Genomic DNA, 25,843 nt, shown 5'->3' on the forward strand with positions numbered 1-25,843 from the left:
TCATCCTAGATTTAACGTATAAGCTTCCAAAGCCCCTCTCATGTGAGTCACCTATAAAGAAATTTAATCACCTCAGGAGTTACCACATTTAGCTGCCACCATCCTCCAATATTTATCCATCACAAGCAAACTTCCATGCCAAAATTTCTAAAATAACTTTGTTCATTGGGATACATATCGAATTGCACTCCAAGTCAATGGAGTGACATCGGCTTGCTGAAGTAATCTAATTCTACTAACCTACTAACATTCTACCGTGTGGCCAAAAAAAAAAAGGATGATACTTTAGGTTACTTTTGGTAAACGTGGTAAGTTTTTAATTTTTACAACAAAAAAAAAAAAAAAAAAGGGAAAGGTATTTGCTTTTCTTTTCTTTTTTCAAAAATAAATAAATAAATAAATAAGAGAAAAGATGGTTTGTGCCCAAAACTTTTGGGGAAAAAATTATTTGGGACCCAAAAATGTGTTACTTTGTTCTTGATGGGGTTGCCAAAGGGGGAGTTTCCAAACAACGGATGGTCGGAAGAGGGGGAGTTATCAGAGCAGGGGTCGTCAGAACAAGTGAAAACATTTTTTTTTTTTTTTTTCAAATTTTCCAAAATTTTGAAAACTGTTTTTCTTTTTCTTTTTTTTTTTTGGCAAGAAAAACACTTAATAAATATGTTTCATTTCCTATTTTAAAATATTTTTAAAACAAAAACTATAAAGAAGGAATTAAGCCTTCATTACACCAAGACTATATAGTGTACAAGGACACAAAATAAGTTGGACGACTAGACAAGGTCCTCTTAATAAGGGGAAAGCCTCCATTGACAAAATAATGTCTCTTCCGTCCTACTAAGCTTGTTTGGTACCCGCTTTACAACCCCATCCCAAACTACTCTGGACTTGAAGGAAGACCACCCCTAAGGCAAGCCAAGATATGTGACGAGAAGGGTACTTGTTTGCACCCAATAAACATAAACTAAGTCTCCAACATTGAGAACTTCCCCCAAAGGGACCAACTCAGACTTAACTAAGTTTACCTTAGGGCCTAAAACAACATCAAAACATAAGAATACACATCAAAGGTAACATAGCTGCGTTGGACCTTCCCAATATGATATCAGTGTCATCCAGATACTAAAGAGGAGAAACTCCCTCTATAAAAGCCCACTAACAGAGAGCACTCTATCAAAACAAACAACCATGGTGCAGAAAATATATAAAGATCAAGTTGAAAGTGAGTAGATGATTTTAATAGTTATTACCTCTTGCTGAAAAACTAGTTCAGGAGTACATCAATTTTGAGAACATTAACTAATTCATATGAACATGCCCACCTCCATTGTAGCGGAATAAAACAGAATTCTGGAAAAAAAATCACGAAGGAAACAAGCTAAAACATAAAAAGCAAATATCTGGGTAACATACCATAGCCTTGGGTCATTAGGCATTTCAGACAGCCGCATTTTGATGAGGTCCGCACCTGCTGCTTTTTTCTCTAATAGGCTGTTAAAACATATTTTAAATTAAACCGCCAACATAAAGGTAAAACGGAACATATACAAGGACAATTTTCCAAGAAAATGCCCACCATCATACCGGTAGCAATATATTAGATTATCCCACAACTCTAGATCCTCAAAAACTTTAACTGCCTCCCCTATCAAGCCACAACCCACCAAAAGCTCGCCATATTCTCTAGAAGAGAAGCAAAGATAGTTACATACACATGTCAGCTCAGCAGAAAGAACATAAAGTAAATAGAGGAATGTTCAATAAGAATCTAGTTTTCAAAAACTAAAGCATGACATGTACATGGTCCTTTAATTATCTTTTCCAGACTTATTTATTTTTGTGTGTTTTCCCATTGTGAGAGGAGGTGCTCTGAAAGAAAAGTCATACTTGCGGAGGGCAGGAATTGTAGGGATATAAGCTCCAAAACAATAATAAATCCTTTGTGCAACACCAGGAGAAGATTCATAGACACCTTGGACCTGAAATAATGCAAAATAATTAAATGAGACTCCATGATAATAAATTGTACTAGAAGCAATGAGGACTTAATACAAGAATTAAATTTATATTAGAAGCTATACTGTGCACGGGATAAATTATATGATTCCACTTCATCAACTTGAATTTTCATTTTGTCTACATATTGCAATTGATTTTTTTTCAATATATAATTTATAGTTTTGGATTCATGTTCATAAAGAACCTCACGGAAATTTTTACGTGTTGGTTGTCAGGCTACCCTCCTTTACTTGGGCATGTGACTGGCAGTATAACAGATAAGACAATAAGCACAATATAGGCAGATTAGACACTACTCTTGAAATGGTAGGAGTAGCACATATTAAAGATAAATTAAGAGAGTGTTAAAATGTACCAAAACCTACCACTACACCTACTCTACCCACTTCACCTACTCCACCTACTACATACCTACCTCCTTTAATCTTCTATATATAGGACTCATTGTAAACATAATATATATCAATCAATAATACATCAATTTTAACTTGGTATCAGAGCAAGTTTAGAACCTAATATTTTCGCTTCCCCGGCGGGCGGCAACCTCACCTTAGCCGCCCGCCGGACCTCAACCTAGTCCGCTAGAATTTTCTACACATACTCACTTGACGATCTGCGTTGATTCATGATCAGACAGTCCAATTTTGTTGCTGCCCCTTTGTTTCTGCCGCCACCGAGCTCGCCGGAGAACTCCGCCATGCTGCTCTCGCCCAGTCACCGGAGAACTCTTCTGCTCAATCCTTGATGGTGTTGTCATAGCTACACGAGACCAACACATCCATTGACGGATGCCACCGGACCATTTCAACATCTTGTGTATGCCCTTGCAACACTGACACGCACTCAAACTCATCACAATTGTCTCATCATCACTCTATATGACTGGTTGCAACTATAACTCTTCGACAGTAGGGGCAATCCCCACAAGTCCGAACCCAAGGATCCAAGCAGCCCAAGTGGAATCTATGCGTACACGGCAAACATATTAGCTCGTCTCCCTCCATGAAACTCTCCAGACAAATACTACATTCCTGTGATGCCCTCGACATTTCACCTTCGCTGCTATATTTGGCTTTGCTGAAAACCTCCAGCTGCAAACGGTGCAGAGCCTCTTGAGTGAGTCCGGGTGGTCTCTTGCTTGTTTCTCGTGGCACTAACAGCTGGTCTGTTTGAGATATTGAATCGGTTCACCAACGTCATCTGGCCGGAGAGCTTCCACACCTCTGCCGAGCTCCCGTTGCGAGCCACCACGCCTCCCGACGAGCTCAGATCGACCATCGCGACTTCTTCCCCCCATCAACCACGCTCTTTGTTTTATTTATATTAGGGAAAAAATACAGATTTGCACAACAACTTTGTTTTATTTATATTAGGGATCAACCCTGATCACAGTTCTCCACACCATACAAAAAAAAAAAAAAAAAAAACGCAAATCCAACACCCACTACAACAACAGATTTGTTTTCTTTTCTGCTTTGTTTTCTTTTCTGCAGACGGCCACACACCGACCTCACTTCTTCGCCTATTCCGCCGGTCTTTTCTTCTTGCCTCCGTCCTGGGCGGCCCTTGACGGTGTTACCTCTGTGTTTCCCACTCCACTGGGCACGATCACTCCACCCTGCTCCTCCACTACAGCATACGGTGGACCTCCAAATCGGAATATCACGGTGGCCTTCCGCTTCAGCTCCTTATTTTCCGCCTTTAGCACACTTATCTCTGCTCGCGCATCCTTATACATGCGTTGGAGCAGAGCCAGTTGGGCGTTTAACTCTGCACCTCATTTGTCCTACTCTGCAGCCGGTGCGACAAGTTTGTGACCGCAGTCATGGTTTCAACACATGACTTCAATGTATACTGATTCGCCTCAATATCTAATTGCGCTGCCATTCTTTGCTCCACAGACCGCATAGGAAAGGTCAACGGAGCAAACTCAGGGGCGCTTGGTTGAGGTTCACGGGCAACCGCACCAGTTACCTCTCTTGTGGACTCGTTGAGGTCGGGAAAGAGAGTGAGCAGACTACAGGACGAAGAGGCCATGTTATGGGTTACTGAGTGTTTCAGAGAAGGGTTGGTTACAGAGTGTTACAGAGTATCTCTCTCAAGACAACGAAGAGTTTCTCAGAGGTTTTTAGCCAGTTTTTTGTCTTAGCCTCTGCCTCAGCCTCAGCATCCGTCTTGGTTAAATAGCCAAGGCAGACACGCGCATCGCGCGCCACTTGACGCCAGACGACAAAACGGGTGCGCAAGCCAATGTGGTGACGCGCCTCGCCATCATGTCCGGCACATCTTTTTATGACTTGGGCTCGCCTTTTGATGGCACGCCTTTTTATGGATTGGGCACGCCTTTTGAAAGATTGGGCACACCTTTTGAGGGTGCGACTTTTTAAGGGTCCGACAAGACTCTGTAAACTGTCCCGACATTGATTCCGGTTAGCTCCTTCATGGGTCCGACAAGACTCTGTAAACTGTCCCGACATTGATTCCGGTTAGTTTCTACAAGGGTCCAGCAAGACTCCGTAAACTGTCACAACAACTGTCACAACATTGTCTGCTACAACGGTCCGACATGACCCCATAAACTGTCGTCTACATCGGTCTGCCATAACCATACAGTCTTCTACAACGGTCTGACACGACCATACAGTGTCTCCTATCCTCTTTTATTTTATGTATTCGTCTATTTTCTTGTTTTGTTAGTCTCTCCAAACTCAAGTTGGTTAGTTCCTATCCCCCTTGAATTTGCGGGGGGCTGTTAAAATGTACCAAAACCTACCACTACACCTACTCTACCCACTTCACCTACTCCACCTACTACTCCACCTACTACATACCTACCTCCTTTAATCTTCTATATATAGGACTCATTGTAAACATAATATATATCAATCAATAATACATCAATTTTAACTGAGAGAATAGGTTAAGATGGTTTGGACATGTACAATGAAGAGATATAGATGCAACAGTAAGGAAGAGTGATATGATCACCATAACTGAAGATGCTAGGCAGAGGGGAAGACCAAGGTTGTGTTTGGATCATGGACTTGGCATTTGGTAAGGGATATGGAAAAAGATGGATGAAATGCAGCTATATTTCATTCACATTTCACCCACCTTTTCCATTTCCATTTTCAAATCTCTACCCAAATCCATGATCCAAACAGCGCTTTAAGTTGACATGAGATGCAATAATGATAAAATATATGAATTTATTTAATTAGAAAATTTAGTCAAAACCCTTCCATTGGACCCTTGTTTGGTGAAAAGGACAGCCTAATTTATTTTGTTTCATAAACCCCCTAAGGAGGAAACGCATTATTGAGTAAGGACAACGTAAAATATCCCTTTTTTTTTCTTGGACAATATTGTCAGAGTACCATATTACTGTGAACTAGAGTTACATGTTACTGTTTACATCAATTTCGACGGTTATAAAAAAAAAAATTTTATTAAAGAATTTCACAGTCAACACGGATCTTATTTGATAGATCTTGATGAGAGGATTCTAAAAATACTAATTTTATTAAAAACCGACATCTAGATCAAAAATTATATTATTTTAATGCTTAACATTTCGGTAATAGTGGTATGTGTTGAACTTTTCAAAGAAAACTTTTTGAGCTTGCCCTTAATGCATTAAAGTTTTGAGAAAATATCATTTCGCCCCCCAAACTTTCATGCATTTTTCAATTTGGCCTTCAAATTTCGATTAATATCAATTTTACATCCAAATTTTCCAAATTTTGATCAATTTGGCCCCTGCCATCACATCCCGTCTACAATTGGACGGAATGTGCTGACGTAGGGGGCAAATTGATTTTTAAGGTATAGTTTGGGAGATAAAATGAAATTTTAAATGAACTTTGGTGTCATGTCAGCACATTCCGTCTAATTGTAGACAGAATGTGACGGCAGGGGCCAAATTGATCAAAATTTCGAAAGTTTGGGTATAAAATAGATATTAATCAAAATCTGGGGATCAAATTGAAAAACGTGTGAAAATTTGAAAGACAAAATGATATTTCCTCTAAAGTTTTATTATAAGAGGGCTTTGACCAAATCCCTCTATTTAATTTAGCTGAGTATATGGCCCTCTATGGAGCTGAATAGAGAAAAAAAGATTGATTTAACTTTTTTTTCCTAAGTAAAAGAACTATTACGAATACAACTTGATTGTGCAACGAAGGGATTCAAACACATATTAGTACAAAAAGTGGTTGTCAATAAAACTGATATGACACCAGGTTGCTTTACGATGAAGAACATTTTGTCAAGTAAACCAGTGGTACACAATGCCCGCTATCAATGTTTTAAAAACCGGACCGGTGAACGAACCGGAAAAAGGATCGGGTGGACGGGTCACCGGTTCAACCGTCGGGTTGAACCGGAATTGAACCGTGACGTAATAAATATATTAAAATTATATTTAAACAAAAATATAAGTAATAAAATTATAAATTAAAAATATTAAATTATCTTAAATATTTGTCTTAATATTTTTTTTACTGAAAAATATAATAATATATTTTGAAATATTATTAATTTCAATTTTGGAAGATGAAATCAAATATTTAATATTCCCTCCATATGATTTTAATTCAAATAATTTGATTGAAAGGAGAGCAAAAATTTTGGAGGGATATCAAAATTTCAATATTCCCTCCAATACATTTGATTGAATCCCACATGGATTTCTTGAGTCTTTTTGAAAGAATTTTTTTCTTATAAATAGGTGAAGACTTTCACAATAATTTCATCAAAACTCTTAATGGGATTCCTCACAAGAGGAGACCCTTAAAAAAAAGTTTCAAATTAAAATTTTCTTATATTCTTATATTTTATATATGTAATATATATATATATATATATATAATAAGAAAGAAAGAAAGAAAAGAAAGAAAAAAAAAAAAAAAAAAAGGAGCCGGACCGATTCGATCAACCCGTGACTGGGTCAACCGGTTCGCCGGTTTAACCGGTGGGTTCACCAGTTTTCAATAAATAGTCCGGTTTTTGCAATTGGCCGGTTTAAGAGGGCTAACCGGACCGGAACCCCATCCGGTCACCGGTTCAACCGGTTGAACCGGCCGGTCCGGTCCAGGTTTCAAAACCTTGCCCGCTATGATGTGGAATGCAATGAAGTTCCTAGGGTCTGAACCATATGGTAAAGTATGTGATGCTATTGAGCCTAAGTCTACCTCTGATATCTCCACTCTAAAGAGGCAGTGTATGAATTTCCTGGCCATAATGAGGGCGAATATGTCAATGAGGGGGTGAATTGTTTTCAAAATCCAAAGACGTTTTTTTTTTCCCAGCACCTGCTCCAGAATCAGAAGATGAGGAAAACGAGTTAAATGGCGTCGGTGTTACTTAGAAAATATGAAGAAGAAGAACTCCGAAAATATGAGGAAGAAGGAATATATTTCTGTTATATTCAAAACTTCTTATTTTACAAGACCAAATGACACTCCTTATATAGGAGATATTACAAACATCATTATAACCCATTATATGCCACTTACATATTATATATTACCACTATCTACCACTATCATATTATATGCATGCCACTATCTACCACCAACACCACTATCATATTCTATACATGCCACTATCTACCACCAACACCACTATCATATTGTATGCATTAACACAAATTTCCAGCACTCCCCCTCAAGCTGGTTTGAAGATATCTTCCATAGCCAGCTTGCTAGTCAGCTTATCAAATTGCTTCTTGTGTAGTCCCTTCGTTAGCACATCAGCTAATTGTTCACCTGTTGGAAGGTAGGTCATACAGATTATGCCAGCATTGATTTTCTCCTTGATGAAATGTTTATCCACTTCTATATGTTTTGTGCGATCATGTAGAACTGGATTATGAGCTATAGATATAGCTGCTTTGTTGTCACAATAGACCTTCATAGGTGTCGGGTGAGAAAGCTTTAATTCTTCAAGAATTCTTTTAATCCACATTACTTCACAGATTCCATGGGCAACAGCTCTGAACTCTGCTTCTGCACTACTTCTAGCTACCACATTCTGTTTTTTACTCCGCCATGTAACTAGGTTCCCACCTACAAAGGAGCAGTATCCGGATGTTGATCTCCTGTCTGTAACACTTCCTGCCCAGTCTGCATCTGTGTATACTTCAACTTGAAGATGTCCATGTTTCTTGAACAGTAAGCCTCTCCCTGGAGTTCCTTTCAAATATCTTAAGATCTTATAAACGGCCTCAAAGTGCTCTGCCCCTGGTGAGTGCATGAACTGACTTACCATGCTGACTGCAAAGGCAATATCAGGCCGCGTATGAGATAAGTAAATCAATTTCCCGACAAGTCGCTGATATTGTTCCCTCTCTTTGACTTCTTCAGCCTTAGCAGCTTGTAACTTCAAGTTAGGCTCGATCGGAGTCTCCACCATCTTACAACCAAGCATACCTGTTTCTCCAAGGAGATCAAGAACATATTTTCTCTGATTAACGAATATACCTTCCTTGGATCTTGCAAATTCCATTCCGAGGAAATACTTGAGGGCTCCCAGATCCTTAATGTGAAATTCTTTTGCGAGTTTCTCTTTGAGGGCTGCTAACTCTACTTCATCATTACCAGTTAAAATGATGTCATCAACATAAACAATCAAAATTGCAATTTTACTGTTTTTTGAATGTTTATAAAATATTGTGTGATCTGCTTGACTCTGCGAGAAGCCACAACTGATAACTGCCTTCCCAAAGCGTTCAAACCACGCTCTTGGTGATTGTTTGAGTCCGTATAATGACTTGTTCAATCTGCATACTCTGTCGCTTCCAAGTCTCTGCTCAAATCCCGGCGGTAGGCTCATGAACACCTCCTCTTCAAGATCACCATTGAGAAATGCATTCTTAATGTCAAGTTGATGTAGAGGCCAATCTGAATTTACTGCAAGAGATAACAGTACTCTGATAGAATTTATTTTAGCAACAGGAGCAAACGTCTCCTGATAGTCGATCCCATAAGTTTGAGTGAAGCCTTTAGCCACCAGTCTCGCCTTGTATCTCTCAACGCTTCCATCTGCGTTACATTTTATCGTAAACACCCATTTACACCCAACTGTTTTCTTGTCTTTGGGTAGATCAACTATCTCCCAAGTACCACTTCTCCTTAAAGCATTCATCTCCTCCATGACTGCTAATTTCCAATTCGGATCATCCAATGCTTCCTGTATATTTCTTGGAACAAACAAGTGTGAAATCCTAGATGTGAAAGCTCTATGGTTTTTAGACAGTCTTTGATAGGAGAGGTAATTTGCAATAGGATGTTTAATGCAATTTCGGACACCTTTCCTAATTGCTATAGGAACATCAAGGTCGGAAATAGAAGCAATAGGATTACCTAAAATTTCGATGCCAGAACTCGGGTGGACATTCGGGTCATTAGGATGGACATTCAGGTCATTATTCCTCAGATGAAATCGCTTCCTAGTATAAACCTGAAGCTCAGGATTTAGATCATTTTGTAGTACTTCTCCCCCTAAACAAGAATCTTCTTGACTAGGCACCATAGAACTTGGTTCTCCTAAGTGATCATTATCAGACAGATGTGGTTTTTGTGTAGGATAAATGACATTGGGGAGCGGGATAGAAATATCCCAAAAACGGTCTTCTACTCCACTTGTCTCCCCCTGAAGAGAAGTGTTGGGGAAATAGGATTTTGTTTCCACAAATGACACATCCATACTCACATGAAATTTCTTGGTTTGAGGATCGAAACACTTATACCCCTTTTTGTTTGAGGAACAACCCAAAAAAACACATTTTATAGCACGGGGGTCAAGTTTTGAACGAAATTGACTAGGAACATGAACATAGGCAGTACATCCAAAAACTTTGGCGGGTAAATCAGAAAACAACCTCGTGTCAGGAAAAAAAGCTTTGAGACAATCGAAAGGTGTTTTGTATGTTAACACCTTTGTAGGCCTCCTGTTTATCAAATAAGAGGCTGTTAAAATTGCTTCACCCCATAAATATTTAGGAACATGCATGTAAAACATTATAGCACGTGCAACTTCAAGTAGATGTTTATTTTTTCGTTCTGCAATGCCATTTTGTTGAGGGGTATCCCGACATGTAGATTGATGAAAAATCCCCTTTTTTTCCAAAAACTCACCCAACTGCTCATTGAAATATTCTGTTCCATTATCAGAATGTAAAATACCAATTTTGGTTTGAAATTGGTTTTCAATCATATTGTAAAAATTTGTGAATAAATTTTTCACGTCAGATTTTTTATTCATCAAATAAATCCAACATAAGCGGGTATGGTCATCAATAAATGTAACAAACCATCTTTTACCAGAAAGAGTAGTGATTTTAGAAGGGCCACAAACATCACTATGAATCAAATAAAAAGGTTTGGAAGTCTGGTAAGGTTTTGGCAAATAAGTAGAGCGATGAAATTTTGCAAAAATGCAACTTTCACAATGAAAAGAAGAACAATCAATCCCTTTAAATAATTCTGGAAATAAATGTTTCAGATAAAGAAAACTAGGATGTCCTAGCCTATAGTGCCATAGCATTATTTTTTCTCGAACAGAGATTGAACTAGTACTATTAAAGCTCTGAGCTTTTTTATTACTAACAGGTACTTCATCAAAGTAGTAAAGACCTTCAAGCATCCTAGCACGCCCAATCATCATCCCCGAGTTCTGGTCCTGAAATTCACAATGGGATTCAAAAAATGTAACACGACAATTAGAATCCTTAGATAGTTTACTGACAGACAAAAGGTTACAGGCTAAGTTGGGGACGTGAAGAACAGCATTGAGATTAATTTTCTCAGTTAGTTTAATAAATCATTTTCCTGCAATAGGTGAAAAACTACCATCGGCTATTCTGATTTTGTCATGACCAGAACAAGGGAAATAGGTACTAAATAAATGGGAAAAACTAGTCATGTGATCGGAGGCACCGGAATCTATGATCCACGGAGAGAAGTTTAGGCAAGAGAAGGCTTTAGGATTTCTACCTGTTTGTGCCAACAAAACACTAGGAGTACCGGATGAGGAGTTGGATTTTATCAGCTTTAAGAGTTGATCAATCTGCTCTTTGTTGAAGGGACCTGAATCGGCTTCATTAGCGGTAGGAAAGCCACGATTCTTCTCTCCTTGTTTGCTGCTTTTCCAGTTGACAGGTTTGCCATGGATCTTCTAACACGTTTCGCGTGTATGGCGAGGCTTGTTGCAAAAATCACACCAGACCCGTGGCTTATCATCAAACCTGCGCTGGTAATTTGCAGCCTTGTTGGCCGCAGCATCGCTAATTAAAGCAGAAATTTCAATTGATTCACCAGTACCTTTTTTCTTAAGCATGACGCTCCTTCGGCTCTCTTCCCTTCTGACTTCGGCAAATACTTCGCCAATGGATGGGAGAGGAGGTCTGCCAATAATTCTTCCTCGCACTTCATCGAACTCAATGTTGAGGCCGGCAAGAAACTTGTAAATACGGCTGTCTTCCACAGTTTTCTTGTGGTGGTTGCAGTCGTCAACCGATTTCCATTCGTATGTGTTGAAGATGTCAAGATCCTGCCACAACCTTTTCAACGAATTGAAATATTTGGTGACGGAATCATCTCCTTGACGAATCTCTCCCAACTTCAAAGTTAATTCGAAAACTTGAGATTGATTTCCTAAGTCAGAATACATCTGACTAACATTATCCCACAATTCTTGTGCAGTAGGATAGCACATGTAATTAGAGCTTATATCCTCCTCCATGGAATTGACCAACCATGTCATAACCATGGAGTTTTCAGCGTCCCAACTGTCGAACAGCGGATCATTAACAGCAGGAGCCTTCTTGTCACCAGTGATGTAACCGATCTTTCCTTGCCCACGGATATACATCCGGACAGATTGTGACCAGCGGAGAAAATTATCACCATTTAGGCGGATGGTGCTGATTTGGACAGAGTGAGAGTTGGACGTTTTCACCGGAATGGCAGCGGCAGGGGTTGAAGTGGTTTCGGACGTGACTTCCGACATGGCTATGACGGTTTTAGGGCTACTGCGTTTTTTGTTGCTCTGATACCAACTTAGAAAATATGAGGAAGAAGAACTCCGAAAATATGAGGAAGAAGGAATATATTTCTGTTATATTCAAAACTTCTTATTTTACAAGACCAAATGACACTCCTTATATAGGAGATATTACAAACATCATTATAACCCATTATATGCCACTTACATATTATATATTACCACTATCTACCACTATCATATTATATACATGCCACTATCTACCACCAACACCACTATCATATTCTATACATGCCACTATCTACCACCAACACCACTATCATATTGTATGCATTAACACAAATTTCCAGCAGTGTTCAACCTAGTTTACACAGGTAATCCTAATTCCAATTTGTCTGAGTGCCCAGATGCTTAATTCTTTGACAGGTTGTTGCAATTTGAATGTGCTAAACGGGGAATCCTCAGATAGCAAGGCATATGGCTAGAATATTTTGAGAAATTGGCAAAGAATGAAAATGAAAATTGGCTGCATGAACTAAAGAATTTTGTTTCTTTTCCGCTTGATGAGAATGGGATGAGTCAATTAAAATAATTCCTCCATAATCTGGGATTGACTTTTGTAAGGAAAGACAGCGATGGTACTTGGAAGGCAATCTGTGAGGAGGGGATTAAAACAAAAAAGAAAAATGGAACGAAAGGAGAGGAAAGCTATAGGAGGAATATAAGCTAAGACACACATGTACATATATGGATACATGCACAGATATGCTACGTGGATTTCCAAAAAAATAAGACAGACACAACAGGGCAATGTCAAAAACATATTATTTATATAGTTTATTTGATATGTATATGAATATTACACCGACAACCAATAAAAAATAATAAATTAAAAAAAACAACTTCAACATGAAAAAAAAAATACTCAAGCTATAAACAAAAAATCATTCAACATACAAAATGCTATGTCAATCAAAAACCAATACATCACAAATGTCAAAGCATTTAATTTAACAATGAATAGATCATCCATCAAAAATAAATAATCACAAAAAACAAGTTCTCAGCATGTAAGTCTAAAACTAGCGCCCGTTTGGGAAATGACATTTTTAGTGGCTTTTTGGCTAAAATATGAGGTTAAAATAACTAAAATGTTTGGGAATGGATTTTTGGCTTTTTACGGAAAAAAAATGCAGAAAGTAGAGAGAATAGGAAGGAATCTTTGACTTTTTTGTATGACTTTTTGACTTTTTTAGTGGCTTTTGGCTTTTTAAACACAATCTAAAGTAAACATTAGAAGATTATGGTAATTGGCTTTACATCTTCGCTATGAATTGGGTCTAATTGTTTTCAATAAAGTAATTCAAGTTCTAATGACAGAAATCTTCATGTATAAGCTATGAAGCACGGATACTTCTATAAGCTAGGTTTCCCATCTCATTGCAAGGCTAATATGCTTTTTCCATTTAGATTAAACATAAAAATAAAAATCAACGAAGTGTTCCATTTTGATTTATCACTGAAAATGTTTTAACAAATGTAGATGAAAAATACTGAGATGGCTCAATATTTGTAATAGAAAGCACAAAGTACATCTACTTGTTGATAAATTCATCCCAACCAAAAATCAAAAATACACATCTCTATATTTGATGCTGGAATGAAGGCTGAAGCTTAATTCAGATTAATATAGACAATCTAAATATCTAATCCAAAATTAAGGCATTTCCACTCCTCTTTAGTAAAATGCTGGCATTATATATTAATTCAAACACCAAAGGCTGCCAAACCTAAGCAACAAGAATCACATACATTATTTAAAATCAATTGCAATAGTAGAGAACATTTAACAATGTACATAAATATCTGAATAGCTGCTTATATAAGGGGGGGAAAAACATAATCTAAAAGAAAATATGCATTATCAACCATTGAGTAAAAGAAAACATATTTTTTCCCAAATCTGCTAACCAGTAACAAAAATGTACTTAATACCAGTTTATCCATCATCAGCAAAGCACGCTCCTTTGTGCGACTACGAGTTGACTCCCATCGGATGCGTAAGATGTCACAAAAACAACGAATCTGAAAAGGGATAATGTCATAACCATACCATGCAGGGGGGGAAATTTAAAATAATAAAAAAATAAAAAATAAAAAAAGCAAAAGAAAGAAGAAAAAGAAAAAGAAAAAGCAGTATCTACTGGAAGTATAAAGCAACCATCTTCTTTATAATAACAAAAAACATGCACACACATGACAAAGAGAGACAGATGAAAGAGAAAAAGGAAAGAAAAAGTATTGCTATCTTCTGTTGATCACAAAGGATTGTTAGCCCCTCAATAGTCAGCATAAAACAAATTTTGGGGCCAATATAACGAACACATTCCTACACTAATTCTTTATATCCGACAGCTTAATGATCTAGCAAACAGTACCTAGAAAGAGAAAAGCTTTAAGTATTGTCACAAATGCAGAACTCCAATGAGTCACGTAAATTTGAAAGAAGAATCACCCAAATCCCAATATAAGATCAGCTACTAAAGCTCCACCATAACTAGATGGACTATATATTGATTTATCACAATTAAGTATTTTACACTGAAAATATAGATTAAATGTAATTACAGACAGTTTCTAAGCCCTATGCTTAAAATGAAATAACATTTCAAACTGGCATTCAATTTTAAAGTTGCCTTCATGATGAAAAAAAGTTGTCAAAGAAATATAGAATGCAACCTGCTAGCATCACGATGTAGTTGGTAACTCAGTCAACTTACAATGAAGTATGACGACAGCTGGGAATCAACTGCTTCTATGTACGGTGCCATCTCCCACCCTAAAACATGAAAGTGGCTTTAGAGAACCTAACAATTTTAAACAAAACCTTTCATTATATTTTTAGATATTATAAACAGAGTTATTCATAAGCGTATATTAAACATTTTTTTCTTATCAGCCACAAATAAATTGTATTAGAGAACGTGTCGGAGGGCCACACCCCTTATACAACTAAGAAAAAGAAATGAAATGAAAGTATAAAGAAATCAAGAAAACAAATAAAAAGATAAACCCCACCCCTCAACCAACCCAAAAATGAAACCACTCCCAACTACTGAAGTGCTAGTGGGTTTGCATCCCTCTCTCTCTCTCTCTCTCTCTCTCTCTCTCTCTGTGATGGGTAGGGGTGCTCAAAATGACCAGTGGTACGGGTAAACCGACCCAGACTGGTTTTTTTAAACGGAACAGTTAAGTTCCAGTTCCAAATAATTAAGAACTGTTGATTACAGTTCAGTTTATAGATTAATGCTAAAAAGAACCACAGTGAACCGAACCATTCCATTCCTATTTTTAATTAATTTTAATTGGTAGAATATATATGTTTATGTATTTTAAATTAATTAGTTTCTCTATGTATAAAGATCTATGTGATTATGTTCAGTATTTTTTCACTATATTGACATTATTATTACACTTCTTATATTAGTGAAAATTGCATTTCTATATTAATTAGTATTAATTTGAATAATTTATTTTCTTGTCTTTATACATTTTTAAAAACTTAGTATGGAGAATATGCTTAAATAAAAGTATATAGGTCTACTCAATTTTGATTGAATTGGATAATCCAAATATAATGTCAAATTTTCTAGCCTAGAACCATGGGACAGAATAAGAAACAAACCAATTTTTGCAATTTGGTCTGGTTCGGTTCCAGAAGTTCCATGGTTTGGTTTGATTTGGTTCATAAATTTCTGGACCTGTAAGGATTGGTTTGGTTCTTGGTTCACCTCAGAAGCGGACCAAACCAGTCTGTGAACATCCGATTGGACATTAAGTTAGTGGTGGAGACTGATGGTTGCGGTTGCGGTTGCGGTTGCGGTGGGTGTCTGGTGTATGGGTGGCAACAAAGGGAGCGAGTGGCGGCTAAGGATGGAGGATGGGGATCAGGGAGGGAGGGGGTGGCAGCTGGGGGTGAAGGTGGTCAATAGGTGGCAGTTGATGGTGGTAAGGGTTAGGGGAGAATGACTATGGTAGAGAGAGGTGTTTGGGTGAGGGACCAAGAAGATGATAGTGGGGTAATTTTTCCTTTGATATTGGAGGGTAATTAGGTAATTTGCTTTTTCTATTAACATTTTTAAAAGACAAACTTTAATGAGGGTATTTGTTATTTCTCAAATCAGATGAGAGAATCTGTATTTTTCATATACCTCAAGTGGTGTTTTCGTAATTTGCAAATTTTTAGCACCCTTGTTTGTTTATCCAAATGAAGTTTCTTCAGCCCATATAATGTCAAATTGCCTTTGATTTATAGCGCTTTGGTCTCCCTTCCTTCCATCAAATATATTTCCTTTCAGCTTAACAGCATCAAAAGGGCCTCTAATTTTGGCAAGTCACATTCTTTTTTGAGCCCATATTTGTTCTTCAAAATAATTCAGTTCAACCTAAATGCTATTTTTGAATATATTCAGGACACTTGTCCCAATTACTTTAGTGGTTAGTGATATCTTATGATGGACATGGTGTCAACATATTTCCTACATTACTGCATAATCAGTTTAATAAGGTTATTGCATAAGTTCCAGGACTTGTACATAAAATTTTAGTGTGCTAGCAAAATGGCAAGGACACATTGAATAATTAAGTGTCTAAAAGTTATACTCCATTTGCAAGTTGAGTAATACACACGTAAGACTAAACCACTCACCAAACTAAGAAATTTTATTTCATTGTCACTAACTTTTGCGCCATTCATCTCTCTACAGGTACGTTCATTGCCATTCCCCAAGGTTAGCATGCCACAAAAAGAGCAGTTATTTTATTAGAGTCATCTATATTGTTTGGTTCAAATTGTTATGCAATATCTACAAAGAATTTTAGGATTAAAATTGAGATAGAAGTTCCTACCGCAAAAACAAGCACTTACCCTTTGTCAAGAAAAATGGTAATATTTTCTATAAAGCACAAAATAGTAAAAGAAGTTTGTGCATGTGTACTAGAAGTTAATGCAACCCTTTAAATGTTACCAAAAACCCTATATTACAGATTAGGAGTGTGAGGAAAAAATGTTTACTACACATCTCAATCGTTACTATATTATCACTTACTCATCATGCATTAACTAACAGCAATAAAACACATGAACACAAGCATGAGTTAACTTAAAAGGTCAGACAGATTACTTTGCATTTCATCATGTGGAGTGCTCTTCTCTATAGAAAGGCAGAATGCCAAAGCAACTGCTTGTTGGATTGCCTTCAAAGGGGCAGTGCCACTGCCACCACTTCCTGTCCCTTGTGCACTATTTTCAGAACCTTTATCATCCTCTATGAATCTTGGAGCCATCAATACATCAGAAGCTTCACAGGTTTCACGAGGATGACGTAGAAACTTATCTCCATCAATGCTAGAAGCATTTTTGTGGAGCTCTAGGCTTAGTGAATACAATTCGACAGCATCATTTAATGTACTTGGGTTTGCAACAAGTAAACGTTGTGCCTTTGGTTCAATCTATACCCAGAAATGATCCTCAAAGCCAAAACCAGGAATCATGTTAAAGAATTTCCAGATCATACATACAAAATACATACCTGATGCACAGTGCGAATGCCCAGAGCACCAGTTACAGAAAGTTGAAGCCCTGATGCCACTTCAGCTGACTCAAAATGCATCCTGATATCAGGAAGGTATCTCAGCAAACAAGAGAGATAATCTGGGAGATTCCAGAAAGAAAAAACAAAAACAAATTATTTCTAACACTCAAAAGTACAGACAGCAACATACATGAGCAGTAAATGTGTGAGGCTGGCGATTATAAACAGTGCATTATTGAGATGATAAATTTCTAATCAACAAATCAAGCTTCATTTTACAGTGGACCAAAAACAAACTGAAATACAATAATTTGCTAGTTTAAAATTAGATGGCTCTTTTACTAGTTTGAAGCCTCCTCTAGGGGTGTACGCAACGAGGGTTCAAGCCAAGCAAGGATGTCCTGGGTAGATGCATGGTTGACCAAGCAAGGACGTCCTGTGTAGATGACAGATGGAACATGAGTCGCGTGGCTATGTTTATTTTTAACTAGGACATGCCCTTAGTGGTTCTCCTCTTGGCCTAGTCCTTGTGCGCTTTTTGGGTAGTTAGTTTCATGAGCTTCATAGTATATTCTTCTTTTTTTGGTAATAAAATCTTTCTTACAATCCTACACAACAATAAAAAAATAAAAAATAAAAGATAGGGATGTAATAACTATCTCCACATCAGATACTATACATATTTTCCTCATATTCCAAGTGCATTCATTCAGAGCTCTTTTCTCCAACAAATATGGAACTCTCAAGTTAAGTTCAAGTTGAAATGAAGATCAATCAAATCATTGCCCAAACACACACCAAAAGATCACAAAGTTATACAACGAAAGATCTTTCTAACTTTCAAACTTCCAGCTATGTTTATTTTATTCGGAAGGCAAATGTTTGTTTGGACTTTAATCTCTCTATATCCATTACATGAGTGTTAATCTTAAGCTACATGCATAACCTTCAAGCCCCAAAATCCAACTAAAGGCGTGAAAATACAAGAAACCTAGTGCCAATTACAAGACTTGCGTTGAATCTCGCCCATGTACTCTCTATTTACATGTGAAAATGAGCTACCTGTGAAGTAAAATTTATAAAATTATAATCGACTACATACTCAATTACATGTGACATCCACTGGCTATGAAAGCAAGTCAAAACTTTATTATTGATTACTTATCCATAAATTGACTATAAAAATTATATAATATCATATAAGTTTTATTGTAAGGGTTCACTAATATGAATCAATCATGATATATATTTGCTAAAGAATAATTATTGTCAACTAAACATCAAGGATTAAATCCCATTAACTATAAAAAATATATAAAGAGAGCAAGAGAGAGAAAACAGATGCTTCTCTGACTACATCAGAGTGCATGAAAGTGGAAATGAAAATAAAAATGTAATAGGAATGCGTGGAAGAAATGCTAATGCATCAGGAATACAAAAGTAACACAAATTTTTTAATCTAACACTATTATGAGGAACTCTGAGCAATATGGCCCACATAGACTCCCCTCAAACAGAACCTTCCCCATAATAACTCACCTAGACTTATCAGCTCGCCCATAGGTATGTTCCATTATTCCTGCTTCCAAATGAAGCATTGACAAAATAGCTGAAGCTTCTTCCTCATGTAATTTAGAACCCCAGTAACTTGTTACTTTTTCCAAAGTACCAAAACATTGTAAAGTTTCACATGTATAGACTTGCAATAGATCAAACAAAGAAGACGATCGCTCATCCAATATTCTTTGTTGAAGAAGTAAGAGCCTAGCCAGCCACCACGAAATGCTTCTAGTTCCATCTGTGACAGAGACTTTTCCTTCTGAAAACAAATCTTTCATCCTCATAAGCAAGATCTTGGCAAAAACTATATACTGCAATAAACCAAACCAAACCAAAACTTAATAAATAAATAAAAAGGACATAACATGAAATTAATCATTAAAGAAAGAGACAAGATTATGTTTGAAATTGTCCTGGGGGGTGAATAGGGCAATTCTACTCCGGCTTTTGGTCCTTAACCTCAAATTCTCCTTGTTAATTGCTTTAGTTAATTGTCATGAATTGGTCAGGTTATAACTTTAACATCCCACTACCAATCCTTTAAGTATGGTGACGTTTAATTTCTTCTTTTAATGTCAATCACCAAGTGTCATATTCAAGACTCATTTTTTCAAGTGTTAATCTCATATAAAACATTGATTCATTCAATCAAGATTAACACATTTAATCAGACACATTCATCTAATATAGTCTAATTGTTTATATGTTTAAAATTGAAGTCAGCAAACTGCTTAATCCAGTGAAGTTAGCCTGATTAATTAGAGAGACCAAAACAGGGAGAAAAGAAGTCCAATAATTTTCAAACTGCTAAAGTTCAACATAACTTGTTAGATTTCTTAAATGGCTTTAATGACTGCCTTGAGTTGATTCATTAAACCACATGCCTTTGAGAATCTTACATTATGACTACATTACAGACCCATGAAAATCTAAAAGAAAATTTACGAATTTACTTGGTACCTTTTCTATTTTGTACATGTTTATTGGTTCATAGATTCAATTTAGGTAGACCAACCCACGGTTGTTAGATTCTTACAATTCTTGATCGAATCATTCGACACAATACAAGTTTGAACCAAAACAATTCGATTTGTGCTGTTGAATCTTAAATTGAGTGAATAATACAATTCAATTGCAATTCAATTACGTTTGCATAATGCACGAAATGGTGTTGTTTTTGCAAAATATATTTTAAAAGGAGATCAATAATTGATATTTATTTCATTTCACCAAGAGACAAGCATAAACAAGTGAGCAAGGAGAGAGTAGATTTAAGGGTCTATCCCGCGATAGTTTTGTGTAAACTGTAATGTAAATGACAAACAATTGTGAGTTTTAATATAACTTCGATTTCTTTGTACCATTGTGATTTATACAGCAATGAAAAAAACCAAATGTAGTGTATTCAAGAAAAATGAACAGACACAAGTGCCAATTCATGTCATGAACATTATGCTCATCAGTAATAACAACATTGACAATAGCAACTAACAACATTGGCAGCAACTAACAACATTGAGAACAGTAAAAGCGATCATACTAATTGAATTACCTGCAAATTAGAAAATTTCCCAAGCAAATCAGACCCAGCAGCCATCAACTGATTTCGTGCCCACCCTTCCCATTCTGCCCCCCCTACACCACCACCACCACCACCATCTTCAAATCCCATCAGAGGCAACAAAGGCAACTTCTCAAAAGGTCTAAAACAACCCCCCCAAAAAAAACAAAAACCCAATTAATAAAAAATCAATAGCATATACAGAGTCAATTTGATATATGAATTGAGACTGACCCAGTAATGTTGCACTGAGTGAATGCAAGAAAAGCTGCAACAGCAATGGCAATCAACAAAAATGCCTTATAGGACTTGTCTATGTCGTCTTCGGACTCGTCGAACAAGAACAATTCGATATTTTTGAGGACCAGCTGAGAATAAAACTGGTCTGGACAATCCAACAAGGGGGAGGAGGACCAGTCTTGGAATTTGAAGATGGTTCGAGCAGCGTCGGAGGATAGGGCTCGGAGATAATCTCCTGTTTCGATTGAAGTAACAACGTTTTCGATGAGTGAATGGAGTTGTCGTGCGTTGTCGGTGTTGGAATCGTGGGATTGTTCGTATGAGGTTGGGAATGGAAGAGGTAGAGAGCAGCGAAAGAGACGGAGTTCGAACAAGCGAAGGGAGTCGAATTGTGCTTCTTCAGCAGCCATGGATGGTTGTGGATTGTAATGGAGCTGGAAGTACCAAACACCTTAAACCCCAAACCCTAAGCCTCCGTTCCGTTTGGATATAGGGATTTGGTGGGAAAATAATAGAAAATGGTGTGAATAGGATGGTAAGTACTAGTAATTCTATATCCACGCGCCATTTACTCTATGTGTCTGGATCATCCGCCCCGCCGCACATTACTACAGTACTCCCAGCGGCCCTATCAAAAACGACATCGTTTTTTTTTTTTTTTTTTCCCTTCAAATTTTGACTTTTCCCCATTTTTTCAGTTTCATCTCTTACTCTTTCATCTGTGTTTAGCCCTTGCACAGAAACGAACAGACAGACGCGAGACAAAGAGAGAGAGCGGCGGAGAGACGGAGGAATACAACGGAGAGAGAAACGAACTGAGAGAGATGGGGGAGGGGCGCGACGAGGTCCATTTCATCATCATTTTATGTACAAGTGAATGAACATATATATATATACATTCATATCTGTGAGTGTGAATGTGGAAAAATGGAGGGTTGAAGAATTGACCATTCGCGGCAAAATTTCATAGTACTCATTTTGAAAATTTGAGATTGAGAGAAAGATATGGAGACTTGGGTTCTCTTTTCTGTATTTGTTCAAACCTCACTTGCTTTGCTTGTGCTTTTTCCTCTCTCTCTCTCTTTCTAATGGCGGTTCTTCTAGAGGGGGTATGAAAGTGCTTTTCTAGACCTTTTTTTTTTTATTGAAATTTCTGTTTTGCATTTTGGAAGCATTTCTTGTGATTTGTATTACATTTTGTATTACAAATCAACTGTTTGATAAATGTCTTGAGAGAAAATCTTGATATACAATGATCTTGAAGAATTTTTGTTGCAAACTAAAATTTTTCTTTCTAACTTAATTGGTTTTCAATAAACAGATTATTAAATTGATCCTTGTTAACTTCATTTATATTTTTTATTTGTCAAGTTATTAGTCTAAGCACTTGTGATATAACTGAAGGTTTGAAGACAAGTCAACAATTTAGGTGGGGGGTTTGGGCAGATGCTATCAACTTGTGACCAGTTGCAAGAAGAAGATGATGTTTGATGCTTTAAACTATTAGATTGGCTACTGATTGATGGATGAGAATTCAACTGAGCTAATTAGTTTTTGGTTTGTTAGGATCAATGTTTAGGTGGTGTTGTTTAGTCTGTTTTTTTGTTGTATATGGTAATTGATATGTTCATACATTCGGATTGAACATCAATCTGTTACAATTTTGTTTGGTTATTCATGAAGATATAACTTAATTGATTTGTGAGTTTAATGTTTCCAGTTTCTTCATTTTCATCTTCCTGGGAATTGATTTTGATTGTGTTTGGATTATAAATTCAAATTTGAATTTAAGTATGAAGTTCAATTTTCAATTAAAGAAAGAAAAAGAAAAAAAGCTATTTCTCCATATGAAATGACTATTGAAAACAGATTCAATCACAATGTTGTGAGGAACACATATGAATCAAAACACAACTATATTAGTATACTTGTCTGCCACTGGGCTACCAATGTTATCAAGTATTTAGTCTAACCAAGAAAGTAAATGATAGCAAGTATCGACCTATATAAAATTTCTTGATCTTTCAAATTGAAACAAAATAAAATTTTAAGTTAAAAACAAGTACACGAGACCCCATACAAATACAAAGAAAGAAAGATATAAGGTTGTTTTGTACAAATAAAAACTACATGAAACCCAATACAAATACAAGCACCCCAAAAAGTGATCTCAGGTGTCAACTTCATCTCCTTTGAATGCAGTATCTTCATTTTTTTTTTTGGCCTACCGGTGTTGTGTCTTGGTTTCTTTCTCCGGTTAGTGCTATTCCTTGAAGCTTCAAAAGCATATGTGCTCTTCCAAGGTTGCTCAAACTAGTCTGCTCCTCCGAGGCTGTAATATCAAGAAGTATATAATGATAAGCATGTATTTCAAACATAATATCAGTGAAAAATGCATTCTTGAAACACGTGATTAGTTAATCGTGAGGAAATTTTGGTTTACCAATAATTTTTTTTTCCAGGAACTACTTACCTTCAGTGTTTGTAGCCAAATTGATTCACTAATTTATGCTTCTGCACTTTGAATTTTGTTATATTAGTTTCTTTTGGCAGAGTTGTAGCTCAAAGAAATGATTTTGTTGGTTAATTGATTTTTCATGGAGCTTCCAATCCCCTGTTAAAGAAACTAGTCATGAAATGAAAAATTGATTTTGTATGAAATGATTGAACTACACTTTTCTGAACTCACGTCAGGGTTTGAAAATACAAAGCTTGAGGAAACGTGTTAAACAAATTAGCATGTCTCTCAAAATAAACACCGTTTCTTTCATCTTTCAGGCCCTCTATATGGCAATATGAAGGGAAACATAGCACAGTTTGAAGTTAAAGAACACTTCAAACATAGCAATATGGCAATATGGCAATATGGCAATATGAAGGCAAACATAGCACACTTCAAACACTTACATATAGGGCAGTTCGTTGAAGTTAAAATATCTATTTCAAAACTGGACTTTTCCAACCTAGCATAATGAGTTGATGTCAAATAAACATGAAAGGTGTGGAGCATGAATGACTTGTTAAATATGCAGTATCTAAAGGATCGCGTATGCTTGTATGGCATACTTAATGTAAATGTATGAAAAGTGGATTTCATGACTAGTGAAATGATTGAACTACTTACCTTTGATTTTTCATGGAGCTTGCAAGTCAGAAGTAAAGAAAACAAAAGAACAAGAAAGGAACTAAGACAAATGTTAAAGGAACTAACACAAATTTTAAAAGTTCCTACACAAATTTTAATTGAAACTGTATTATACCCCAAAGTATCAAGTGAGCCTTCTAAACATTTCGAGTTTAGAAGGGATTTTGAGTTTCCAAAGGTGCGACCTCTAATCATATCATAGGCCATTGAAGTAGAGAACTCACCATCAAGTGAGCCTTTCCAACAAGGGATAGAAGTAGCAAAATCCTAAGGATCAAGATTGTTGATTTGAATTCATCATTACCTGAGTTCGAATTTAAATTTTAGTTGATTTAAAATAATGAAGTTATAATAATTTTGGATGAGTTAATACACTTTTTAATATAGAGTCTCACTCCATAATTTTTGAACCAATGTTTTGTTCAACCAATTCATTTTTATCATTACCTACATCAAATTATCAACAAATCATGGTTCTCAAATTATTTGAAAATCATATTTCTCACTCCCCATATGAAGACATTTAAGATTTTTTTTTTCTTCAGTGATAGTAATCAATGGTATGATAGTTATTGTAATCTCTCAAGATATTTATTAAACAGTTGGTTTGCAACAAAAAGAGAAGTTGGGAAATTAGAATAGAATTAACAATAGAATTAGATAAAAGCAACAAAACTTTGAGGATCATACTTGCTCATAATTGATTGATGATCAAAACTCCTTTTTTTTTTTTTTTTTTTTTTTTTTTTGAAGTGAATCAAAATAGAACCTATTTTTTAAAAAAATAAAAATCATAACAAAACCCATTTTTTTTTAGAAAATCATAACTAAAATTGTTATCAACCTCCATTGTAAATGAAATCCCATTTTTTTTAAAAAGGAAATCAAACAAAAATGTGAGGAGTGGAGTGAAGTGAATGAATCAAAAAAAATATATATCAAGCCTGGGAATGAATATTGGAATGAATCAAAACAAAAAAACAAACTTACCAGTGAAGAATCCAATCGAAAATGGTGGAGGCGGCGGCGGCTTGATTAGTTTGCTTGTTTCCTGGTGCTGTGTCCTTCTCTTCGATCGTCTATAGAGGATTGGAGATTTAGGGATCTTGGAGTTGGAGTTGGAGTTGGAGTTGGATTTGGAGCCAGATATGTGAGTGTGGGGTAAGAATCGCTGTTGATCTCACTTCGCCTCGCCGCCATCGTCCTCCTCAAACGTTTCTCTGTTCTTGCTCTTGGGTGGGTTCAATCTTCTTGTTCATCTTTGGAGCTAACCCAGATCGCCTCTCTCTTTCAGAGGCTAGGGTTCAAAACAAAAAGGGGGAAAGCAAAATAAGAAAGTAAAAAAAAAAAAAAAAAAATTATCCAAAACGACGTCGTTTTGAAGGGCGGCAGGGACTGCTGCAGGATAGTGCAGCCGAGGATCCGGACTCTTTACTTTATGCGTACATAGTTAATGAATTAAATTTTTATTATAATTTTACTATTAAACAAAATGACCACTATAGATATCAATACATAAAAAATATTAAAACTAAATTTTTTCTGTACACATCTTTTGGGGGAAAAAAAAAATCACGCTAAGGCCTACATTGTTTTTCACTCTCACCATTGTTACACTCTATTTTACTCTCATCATTTTTTATTTGTGTGATGAAAGATTTACAAAATCATAAAAGTTTAAATTTAGAGAAGAATACGATTTTACAACTAATGTAA

At 36.4% G+C, this 25,843-nt stretch overlaps 1 protein-coding gene and 1 long non-coding RNA gene across 4 annotated transcripts in view; both read right to left on the reverse strand.

Annotated features, from left to right (window-relative positions):
- Positions 1 to 21,523, reverse strand: part of LOC114300246 (uncharacterized) — a 38,653-nt gene extending 17,130 nt beyond the window's left edge. For 2 of the 3 annotated variants that reach the window (XM_028245126.2, XM_082874187.1), the window contains exons 1-10: positions 20,977 to 21,511; positions 20,734 to 20,884; positions 19,161 to 19,492; positions 17,619 to 17,700; positions 17,211 to 17,538; positions 14,808 to 14,866; positions 14,023 to 14,112; positions 1,888 to 1,979; positions 1,585 to 1,683; positions 1,414 to 1,491 (exon numbers count right to left, since the gene is read on the reverse strand). In XM_028245126.2, the coding sequence (XP_028100927.2) occupies positions 1,414 to 1,491; positions 1,585 to 1,683; positions 1,888 to 1,979; positions 14,023 to 14,112; positions 14,808 to 14,866; positions 17,211 to 17,538; positions 17,619 to 17,700; positions 19,161 to 19,492; positions 20,734 to 20,884; positions 20,977 to 21,392 (1,727 nt within the window). In that variant the 5' untranslated portion in view covers positions 21,393 to 21,511. Of the gene's footprint in view, positions 1 to 1,413; positions 1,492 to 1,584; positions 1,684 to 1,887; positions 1,980 to 14,022; positions 14,113 to 14,807; positions 14,867 to 17,210; positions 17,539 to 17,618; positions 17,741 to 19,160; positions 19,493 to 20,733; positions 20,885 to 20,976 lie in introns of all 3 variants that reach the window. The other variant, XM_028245127.2, reaches the window with a different exon arrangement.
- A 1,444-nt stretch (positions 21,524 to 22,967) lies between these two features.
- LOC114300223 (uncharacterized) lies at positions 22,968 to 25,560 on the reverse strand. Its single transcript, XR_003642600.2, has 2 exons — positions 25,118 to 25,560; positions 22,968 to 23,314 (listed from the first exon to the last, which is right to left on the reverse strand). It is a non-coding gene; the product is annotated as an uncharacterized LOC114300223 (long non-coding RNA).
- Positions 25,561 to 25,843: the final 283 nt, after the last annotated feature.

Source organism: Camellia sinensis, chromosome 6 (assembly GCF_055761805.1).
Source record: "Camellia sinensis isolate YWXY chromosome 6, ASM5576180v1, whole genome shotgun sequence".
Lineage (NCBI taxonomy): Eukaryota > Viridiplantae > Streptophyta > Magnoliopsida > Ericales > Theaceae > Camellia > Camellia sinensis.